This window comes from Schistocerca cancellata, chromosome 1 (genome assembly GCF_023864275.1).
Source record: "Schistocerca cancellata isolate TAMUIC-IGC-003103 chromosome 1, iqSchCanc2.1, whole genome shotgun sequence".
Classification (NCBI taxonomy): Eukaryota; Metazoa; Arthropoda; class Insecta; order Orthoptera; family Acrididae; genus Schistocerca; species Schistocerca cancellata.
The window spans coordinates 659,816,384-659,827,683 of NC_064626.1; the positions used below are offsets into that span (position 1 = coordinate 659,816,384).

At 39.9% G+C, this 11,300-nt stretch overlaps 1 protein-coding gene across 1 annotated transcript in view; it reads left to right on the top strand.

Moving 5' to 3' along the window:
* The window catches only part of LOC126183633 (long-chain fatty acid transport protein 4-like), a 297,081-nt gene extending 288,353 nt beyond the window's left edge, over positions 1–8,728 (top strand). Inside the window, exons 9-11 of the mRNA XM_049925758.1 lie at positions 1,244–1,310; positions 8,182–8,272; positions 8,375–8,728. Coding sequence (XP_049781715.1) covers positions 1,244–1,310; positions 8,182–8,272; positions 8,375–8,680 — 464 coding nt within the window. The 3' untranslated portion in view covers positions 8,681–8,728. The remainder of the gene's footprint in view (positions 1–1,243; positions 1,311–8,181; positions 8,273–8,374) is intronic.
* Positions 8,729–11,300: the final 2,572 nt, after the last annotated feature.

Sequence of the window (11,300 nt, forward strand, 5' to 3'; positions counted from 1 at the left end):
TGATTTTAGGATTAGGCTCACAGGCAGTTCCAGTGTTCTCATGCACTACATTTTTGCACACCCCAGTTGACCCCTCCTATAATGCTGTTGCCACATCTTCAACAGACATCGGCTCAACTGCTTTCCTTCCTTTACCACGTTGCACTTCAAAAGAACCTGTCTTTTTGAATTTTGTGATCATTTTCTCCAGACCCTTAGCAGACATTGGACCAATGCCTTTTTTTCATACCATTGAGTTTCCAGAACGTATGCGGGGCTGCTAGCACTCAGTCACCCTTTTTGTAACAGAGCCTTACCAGCAGTGCACAATCCATCACGGAGACAGTCAAGTTGGGCGTCTTGATGCCGCATGTCTGCTGGTGTGCATAGTCTGATGCTTCATGCTTACAGTGCCATCTATTAGTCAAATTTTTATTCCCCCTCCCCCCAGGATGTTTACACCTGCGTCAATAATATGTGGTTTAAATTTGACATCATTCTGAGCAGTGGTTCTCTTTCTACAGAATTCTGAAACTGTAACTTTGATTATGGACACCCTGTATATCAACTGTGCACATGGTGTGCCACATGTCATCCACATCTCTGCAGAAGGTGCAATACATGGTAGCCCACCAGCCAGTGGCACTGCAAGTCACACTAGCTAGAGGGCTTGCTGTACTCCTGTGTTGTATTACAGATGTCACCAGAAGATGCAGTCTTTCATTCAACTCACTGCATCTAAATGTATTTGTCCATGTATCCTCTTAAGATGCCTCAGATCACAGAAGAATTGTAGTGAGACTAAAAGTTTAGTGCATTATGCCATTAATTTTCAAACAACTGTCAAGTGATAGTCATAACTGGATCATACACTCAAGCCACCACCTTGTACCAACTATGTGCACAACATTCCTGGCCTCAACTTCTGGTAGCACCAGCCCCCTACCCACCTCCATCCCAGTCCTGCAACCCTGGTGTTTTTGTGTTTATGTATGTGTATTCTGTAGCTCTGAAGATTGATTTGTCCAAAAGCTGGAAACATTCTCAGTCTTGTTTGTCTGCCAATTGATGACTCCACATCTCAACCATTGGTCAAGTCCTTACTTGATTCCTTCCATTATTTACATTCTTTCCATTATCATATTTAAAGTAGTTCGAGAGAATGCTCCATTTGAACAGTATGTAGTTCATTGTATTTCTATTTGTTGCATATCGGTATATTTTCTAAAACACATACATTAATTTTTTTTAATTCTTCTTGCAGGAGATGTTATGGTAATGGATGAGTATGGGTACCTTTATTTTAAAGACAGAATTGGAGACACCTTCAGGTAATTATATGATAAAATTGTAATGGAATTGTAGTGCTTTTATAATTTTTTACTCTTTCAATCATTCTGATATCAACACTGATAAAAGGATTAGAGAAAAAATTAATTATATTCATTAACCTTTGACTTTTAGTCTTATTTTCTTGGTGAGTATCAGTTGTATAACAACTGCCTTATTCTTATTTAAAGTAATTTTATTTGTACTTTTCTGAGAGTGTATCAATTTCTCTTTGTTGTTTTTCTTTGCTAACTGTTCATGTACAGTACTAACTAACTTTCTGAAACATCTGTATCATGAGCACATTTTGTGTGTAGTGAATGCATTAGATTGATAATACGCACATGAAACAAAAATAGCCCAAGAATGGGACATTACCAATGAAAAACTTGTATGATGATTTTGCTATTAGGATCTGTCCTTCATTTTTATTATATGAATTGACAAATGGTCTTCTGTTTCTGAGATAAGAATTTCAAAAAATGCAGCTGCTCCTTCTGTAGCACTTAATCTTTTTAAAAGGGTACTGAATTCACAGAGACCTTAGATGAAACTGGAAAAGCCCAAATAACTTTTTTCCCCACTGCGGAATAGAATTTGGATGCAATAGAGTTTGGTCTAGTAGTTTTGAAAGTATGAGCTTATTTTACAACAGCATTTATTTAACAACCTTCATATTAGTACACAAATACAATGACGTCAATAGAAATGATTGATAGTTAAAAGGAAATCAACAGTGTTTTACCCAGAAATAGTACTTATATAAAAAGGGTGTCACAAAACAGTAAATAACAAGTAAGAAATTTATCCTAAGCAAGTTTGATATGTACAGCTCAAATCTGAGTCAGTCCCTGTGACACACAAGTGGGCATGAGCCAAGCATGACAGAACAGAAATCACAATCTTACAGTTTAAGCCCGTAGCATGTTACAATCAGACAACCATAAAAACACAGTATAATAAACAAGTAACATCACAATACAAGCTACCTCTACTACCAAGAGCCTTCAACAGCTACTCACTACTGCCACAGACAACTGTACTGCACCAGACTACTTAGTCTACAGACAACAAACATGAACATAAAATTCATAAAACCTGTAACTATAAACAATAGTTGAACACACCTTCTTCATTGTACTCAGTACCCTCCCTGCAATAACATCAGCCTTCCATAATCTCTGTAGACAAGCAAAGCACACTCCTATTACTCTTTATTACTCTGCACAATACACAAATAATCGATCTCCACTGGTCCACACAGCTGACTGTGGTTGTCATCTTCTCTGGCCACAGGGAAATAGACACCATTCTCTGGCCACAGGGAAATAGACACCACCCACCCTCTAGGTAGGCAATGTCCACAACACCTTTGCCACACCACACACTGACCATTATCACTACAGGCTGTACAGATCTCTGGCACAACACATTGCAGACTGGAACATCTGTCTTGGTTCCTGGCCACCAACCAACTGCTTCTGATTCTGTTCCACTGCCAAAGGATGGCCTGAGAGACACTAGTGTCGATCCTGCCCAGAGAGAAAGCAGTCTGGCAAAGTGCACAATCAAGGAAATCAACCCAAATGTGACCCTAGACCAGGAAGTCCAGACTGTCAATTTGGATGGCACACCATTGTCAAATCATTTCATTTCAGGACTTCACAGAAAAAATTGCTACTGCTGTTGTTATGGTTCTTCATTTTATAAATCCACACAGTGAGTTGTTTATCAAGCTAATTTTGCAGAGGAAAGATTGCACTTGATTAATAATTAATTTTTCAAGCAACTCAATAAGCACTGACAAGGGAACATTCCCAACATGGCCTCATATTTGAAGGAGAAAAAAGTACACTTGCAAATGATGATGACATTCTCTTGGGTAAAATATTTTAGAGGTGAAATAGCCCCCATAGTGATCTACAGGAGGGGACTACTCAGGAGGATTTCACTATCAGGAAAAACAAGACACATTCTGCTAGTCTGTGTGTGGAATGTTAGATCCCTCAATCTGGTAGGTAGGTTAGAGAATTTAAAAAGGGAAATGGATGGGTTGAAGTTAGATATAGTGGAAATAAGTGAAGTGTGGTGGCAGAAAGAATAGGACTTCTGGTCAGGTCAATACAGGGTTATCATGCATAATGTAGCAGTAGGTTTAATGATGAATAAGGAAACAGGCATGCAGTACAGTGAATACATCATTAAGACAGACAAGAAGCCAACACCCATAATGGTATTACAAGTTTATATCCTAACTGGCTCTGCGGGTGAAGAAGAGTTTCAAAGAATGTATGATGAGATAAAGGAAATTATTCAGATAGTTAATCGAAATGAAAATTTAGTTGTGAGAGGTGACTGGAATTTGGTAGCAGAAATGGAAGAGAAAGAAGAATAGCAGAAGAACATGGACTGGGGGAAAGGGATGACAGAGGAAGCTGCCAGGTAGAATTTTGCTAAAAGAATAATTTAATCATTTCTAACTCTTAGTTTAAAAATCATGAAAGAAAACTGAAGATGCATTGGGATACCAGAAAGTTTCAGATTGACTATATAATCCTAAGACAGAGATTTTGAAACCAGATTTGAAACATAAGACATTTCCAGGGGTAGCTGTGGACTCTGGCCATAATTTGCGTTATTAACGGCATATTTAAACTGAAGAAACTGCAGACAAATATGTAATTAAGGAGATGGGACCTGGATAAATTAAAGGAATGGGAGGTTATTGTGAGTCTGAAAGGGAGCATCAGGCAATGTTGAACTGAAGTGGAGGAAAGGAATACAATAGAAGGTGGATGCGTAGCTTTGGGAGATGAAATAGGGAAGGTAGCAGAGGATCATTTAGGTAAAATGGCATGGCCTATTAGAAATTCCTGGATAACACAGGAAATACTGAATTTTATCAATGAAAGGAAAAAATATAAAGTGCAGCAAATCAAACAGGCAAAAAGGAATACCAATGCCTAAAAAATGAAACTGACTGAAAGTACAAAACGGTTAAGCAGAAATGGCTAGAGGACAGGTGAAAGTCCACAGAAGTGAAACTTCCTGGCAGATTAAAACTGTGTGCCTGACCGAGACTCGAACTCGGGACCTTTGCCATTCGCGGGCAAGTGCTCTACCATCTGAGCTACCGAAGCACGACTCACGCCCGGTCTCACAGCTTCACTTCTGCCAGTATTTCGTCTCCTACCTTCCAAACTTTACAGAAGCTCTCCTGCGAACCTTGCAGAACTAGCACTCATGAAAGAAAGGATATTGCGGAGACATGGCTTAGCTACAGCCTTGGGGATGTTTCCAGAATGAGATTTTCACTCTGCAGTGGAGTGTGTGCTGATATGAAAGTTCCTGGCAGAAGTATTCATAACTAGGGGAAAGATAGTTGCCACCTACAAGAAAATTAGAGAGACCTTAGGAGAAAAGAGAAGCAAATGTATGAATATCAAGAGCTCACGTGGCAAGCCAATACTGAGAAAAGAGGAGAAATCTGAAGATGGAAGGAATACACTCCTGGAAATTGAAATAAGAACACCATGAATTCATTGTCCCAGGAAGGGGAAACTTTATTGACACATTCCTGGGGTCAGATACATCACATGATCACACTGACAGAACCACAGGCACATAGACACAGGCAACAGAGCATGCACAATGTCGGCACTAGTACAGTGTATATCCACCTTTCGCAGCAATGCAGACTGCTATTCTCCCATGGAGACGATCGTAGAGATGCTGGGTGTAGTCCTGTGGAACGGCTTGCCATGCCATTTCCACCTGGCGCCTCAGTTGGACCAGCGTTCGTGCTGGACGTGCAGACCGTGTGAGACGACGCTTCATCCAGTCCCAAACATGCTCAATGGGGGACAGATTCGGAGATCTTGCTGGCCAGGGTAGTTGACTTACACCTTCTAGAGCACGTTGGGTGGCACGGGATACATGCGGACGTGCATTGTCCTGTTGGAACAGCAAGTTCCCTTGCCAGTCTAGGAATGGTAGAACGATGGGTTCGATGACGGTTTGGATGTACCGTGCACTATTCAGTGTCCCCTCGACGCTCACCAGTGGTGTACGGCCAGTGTAGGAGATCGCTCCCCACACCATGATGCCGGGTGTTGGCCCTGTGTGCCTCGGTCGTATGCAGTCGTGATTGTGGCGCTCACCTGCACGGCGCCAAACACGCATACGACCATCATTGGCACCAAGGCAGAAGCGACTCTCATCGCTGAAGATGACACGTCTCCATTCGTCCCTCCATTCACGCCTGTCGCGACACCACTGGAGGCGGGCTGCACAATGTTGGGGCGTGAGCGGAAGACGGCCTAACGGTGTGCGGGACCGTAGCCCAGCTTCATGGAGACGGTTGCGAATGGTCCTCGCTGATACCCCAGGAGCAACAGTGTCCCTAATTTGCTGGGAAGTGGCGGTGCGGTCGCCTACGGCACTGCGTAGGATCCTACGGTCTTGGCGTGCATCCGTGCGTCGCTGCGGTCAGGTCCCAGGTCGACGGGCACGTGCACCTTCCGCCGACCACTGGCGACAACATCGATGTACTGTGGAGACCTCACACCCCACGTGTTGAGCAATTCGGCGGTACGTCCACCCGGCCTCCCGCATGCCCACTATACGCCCTCGCTCAAAGTCCGTCAACTGCACATACGGTTCACGTCCACGCTGTCGCGGCATGCTACCAGTGTTAAAGACTGCGATGGAGCTCCGTATGCCACGGCAAACTGGCTGACACTGACGGCGGCGGTGCACAAATGCTGTGCAGCTAGCGCCATTCGACGGCCAACACCGCGGTTCCTGGTGTGTCCGCTGTGCCGTGCGTGTGATCATTGCTTGTACAGCCCTCTCGCAGTGTCCGGAGCAAGTATGGTGGGTCTGACACACCAGTGTCAATGTGTTCTTTTTTCCATTTCCAGGAGTGTACATTGAAGGTCTATATAAAGGAAACAAACTTGAGGACAGTGTCATAGAAAGGGAAGAGGAATTAGATGAAGATGGGATGGAAGATATGATTTGCAACAAGAATTTGACAGAGCATTGAAAGATGTTAATAGTAACAATGCTCCTAGAAAAGATGACATTCCATCAGAATTATTAAGATTGCTGGGAGAGCCAACCATAAGCAAATTATTCCTACTAGTATGAAAGCTAGATGAGCCAGGTGAAATACCCCCAGACTTAAGGAAGAATCTAGTAATTCCAGTTGCAAAAAAGACAAATGCTGACCAGTGCAAATACTACCAAACCATCAGTTTAATAAGTCATCGTTGTAAAATACTGGCAGTAATTTACAGAATAGTGGAAACATTGGTATAAGCTGACCTTGGGAAGATCAGTTTGGATCCTAGAAGGTAGGCTGAAGAAAGGCAGGCTACATTTATAGCATTTTTTAGATTTAGAGAAAGCTTTTCACAATGTTGAGCAGACTATGTGCTTTGAAATTCTGAAGTGAGCAGGAATAAAAAACAAGGAGCAAAATTTATTTACAACTTTTACAAAAACCAAACTGCAATTATAAGGGTGGAAGGACATGATAGGGAAGTCGCAGTTGAAATGGAAGTGAAACAGGGTTGTAGCCTATCCCCAATGTTTTCAATCTCTATATTGAGCAGGTAATAAAGGAAACCAAGGAGATGTTTGGAACAGTTATTGAAGATCATGGAGAAGAAATCAAAACTTTGTGTTTGCCAGTGGCAATGAAATTCTATCAGAGACAGCAAAGGACTAATAAGAGCAGTCAAACAGTGTCTTGGAAACAGGTTTTAAATTTAATGTGCATGAAAGAGAAACAAGAGTAATAGAGTGTAATTGAATTAATCAGGCAATGCTGAAGGAATTAGATCAGGAAACGACAAACTAAAAGTAGTAGACAAGATTTGCTACTTGGACAGAAAAATAAGTGATGACAAGAAAAGCATTTCTGAGAAAGAGGTATTTATTAACATCTAATATCAATATATATATATATATCTTAGAATTTTTTCTGAAGATATTTGGCTAGTGGTGCAACCTTGAATAGAAGTGAAATTTGGGCATCGGGCAGATCAGAAAAGAAGAAAATAATCACTGTTGCTACAGAAGACTGCTGAAGTTTATCTGGATAGGGAAAGGGGGGGGGGGGGGGGTAACAATTGTAGAGGGAGACCGAGGCTGTAAGCAGGTTCAAATGGATGAAGATTGGAGTAGTCATGAATAGACTTGCACAGGATTAATTTCTGCACGTAATTGTTTTAAGAGTCACAATAATTTTTAAGATGTCCATTTCTGTAACATTCCTAAGAAAAAATTAGTTGTCTAAGTTCATTGCTGGTATTGAATCACACATTTATTCATGATATGTCAATTAAGTTGCACTTTGAATATCTTGCTTACAATACTTGACTCACTCATTATATTTGATCTTTTTCTTAGTACAGCTTTACTGCAGTCATAATGTGCTCTCTTCTTTAAAGATTTGCTGTGTACTGTCCTACAGATTTTTCATTTTGCTGGAAGTACTACAGTTTGGAGCCCTTGGGTGGTACATAGAGGTTATACTCCATCAGGATGAACCACAGTTGTGGAAACTTTAGATGTAACATTTTTTCCTAATACTTCCTACAGTGTAGGATTATGAGTTTTGCTGTATTTATTTTCCATAATTATTTTATAAGAGACTTCCTTCTTATCTCTAAATTGAGTTAAGTGGCCATTATATGTATAAATTAGGACTCATCATATGATTGAAGTACCTTTTGTACTAGGAAAAAAAGTGTCCATTGTTTACTGAAGCAGAAGAGTCAAGGTTAAAACTGGAATTCTCTAAATAATGCCTCCTTATATTTATTAGTATTTTATTGTAATGCATGTACTTTTAATATTTATTAGGTGGAAAGGGGAAAATGTAGCAACTGCTGAAGTGGAAACTATTATCAGCAACTTAACTGGCTACCATAACATCACTGTATATGGTGTTGAGGTATGACATGCCACATCATGATTTATTAAGTGTCAGCTCTATATGACAATCACTCTTGCTTAAGAACAATTCAAGTACAGCTGGATTGATCTTTTTTTGTAGGTACCTGGTGCAGAAGGCAGGGCAGGAATGGCAGCTCTTGAAGATCCAGATCGGAAAATAGATCTAAAGAAGTTAGCGGAAGGTCTCGCTACAAATCTTCCACATTATGCCCGTCCTATGTTTTTGCGAGTTGTGAAAAGTCTGGAACTTACAGGGACTTTCAAAATAAAGAAAACTACAATCCAGAAAGAAGGTTTTGATCCTGCTTTAATTAAAGATGATTTGTATTTTCATGATGGAAAAGAATTTGTTCCTCTTACTCAAGAACTTTATAACAAAATTGTAAGTGGGAAGTTCAGGTTGTGATAAATACATTTTGCATGTGGTCTGCTGTAGTCAGATCTGGAACAAAGACTGCTGAGTGCTCATAGTTCCTTTATATTGTGTGGTTAAAAACTGATATAGAAGATTCAGACTTTGTCATCTGTGAGACTTTGACACCAACCTTTTTTTTTTTGCGTAAGTGCCACACAAAGAGAGTTGGAACATTTTGCAGATTAATTATGGTGAATTCTTAACAAAGAATAAAGTCTAATATGTCTCAGTTGCTTGATGATGACTGTATTACATTCCAAATTTTAAAGAAGAAAACTGTACAGAGCTGTTGGAAATTTTTACTGTTCTTGAGATGTAATACATAAATTAACAGAAAGTATTCACCATAAAAAGGATCTGAAAAGAAATTTCATCAGTGTAATCAAATTCATTACACATTCATGAGGCATCACATTGATGTTATAAACTTCCATAAATACAAGAAATGTTAATTTTTTAAAGATGAAGTCTTTATTGTCCATTTATTTCCAAGAAATAAAATTCCCTTGAAAGATCTGTTAATATTTACCTCTTGGGTTGTTATCAGTTCAATTTAGATTTATATAAATATGATTTTTTCTGCATTCATATGCACTACTAAATAATCACAATGGATATGTCAAAAGTTGAATAACAAATTCAGCATTATTAGGAAATTAATGAAAATTGGCTTTTAGAAGCCTGTAAGAGTATCATTAATGGTCTAGTGGGCAATTTTAAGTAAGTGCCATAACAGAACAGTCTGTAGACATCTAATAATTATTGGTCTCCTCCTTTCCTTTAGACATTATGAGCAATAATGTACCTACACTTCCTCATCAAATGGCTTCCATGCATCACTGTCATATATTTTTCTCCACTGTCTGCACCTTTTTTACGTGCTGGCACACAATTTTCCTTTTGTTATCTTCTTGAGAATCCTGTCATCTCCTGCCTTTTCCAAATGTCCTAACAAAGATATTATTTGTCTGATAAATTTAACAACTATCTGTGTGGTTCTTCAAATTCCCTTCCATCATGCTTCACATTTCTGACCTGCAAATAATAATTATGCTGCTGTCCATTAAAACTACATCACAATGAAGGCAGCATGTAACTGACATCAAATTGGCATTAAGTGAACTTCAAGCTGGAATATGAAAATGATTACTGCTTCAGTGCAGTCACACAGAGAAGCTGAGAATAATGCCATCTATACTCTGGATGTAATGAAAGATTACTCATCATGTTTTGTTTTTGGTTGCGAGAAAATTATGTCCAAGATTGTGGTTTATCATGGGATTCTGTTGCTTGCATCCATCAGAATTGTATGCCTGTCTCGCGCATATGGAATTTAGGGATTCATAAAGGGCATACTCAATGCTATCCATGATCAAGATACTGTTCTGTCAACCATGCACAATTGTACAGTCACATGGTGTAATTTGATTCAGAAAATGGGATAGTTTGTAGCAACACAACTAGACTTTGACATTATGATGATGTCTGAAGCACAATGGAATATTGTGAATTTTAATGGATAGACAAAGAAGTGTTGGGCCTGCAGTAAGTCATTGTTTACTACGCAAGGACTGACTCTCTCTCTCTCTCTCTCTCTCTCTCTCTCTCTCTCTGCATGCGTGTGGGTGTTTTTTATTGAGTTGAATGTAGACTGACTGCATTTCGATGTGGCACCCAGCAGTCATCCTCAGGTTGTCCTCAAAGATTGAAAAATACTTCCCCCATCCCACAATTTGTTAACATACTGTGTGTATTCCATGCAAGTGTTGAAATTGTGGTGACGAACCAGCCACACAACCCAGAGGGAAATGGTGTCTGTGATGGAATTGTGGCATTCAACTGTCCTCAAGGTTGCCATTCGACTTGGCCGCAGGTGTACTCTGTCATCTTTGTTTGAAGCGAATTGTGGAAATGGTGGAGTTCCACACATTGTCCAACTAGTGCCACTTTCACCGTATTTTCTAACATTTGAATTTCCTTGTAGTCTTTAATAAATGAGTCTTTACAAATGTTTTCATGGTCAAAATTATTGTTTTATCATATCCTGTTGAGTGTCCAGTGGAGGTACAACACTCAGCAGTAGCAGACTTGGTTGGCTGGAAAGGCAAGTGCAGCGTTAATGTTCAGTGCAGTGTTCTATCATGTTCTCTATGGTCTGGTCTATTCAAGCCATATACATCACTGGCAAGGTATTTTGTAAATTCCAGCCCTTCTGTAATAACAAATCATCCTGTCCCCAAAAGGACTTAGCTGGTAGGCTGAAAACCACCAACTAAGACTGCAGACTTTTTGGAATCAGTGAAGAGCTATTAATTATTGTGGAAGGCTGGAATGTACAAAATACCTTGCCTGTGTGGTACTGCTTACATAGCCCAGACCATGTACACTGTGGAACAACACTGCATTGAACATCAATGCTACATTCACCTTTTGCAATTAATCAAGTCTGTTTTTGCTGAACATTAATCTCCAGCAGACATTAAATGAAGTGTGATAAAAGAATAATTTGGGGGACTACATTATTAAAGAATCTATGGAAATTCATGTGGTGACAATCTGATCAACTGTAATAGCATGGAAGTCCATCATTTCCATGATTTTCTCTGAAGAT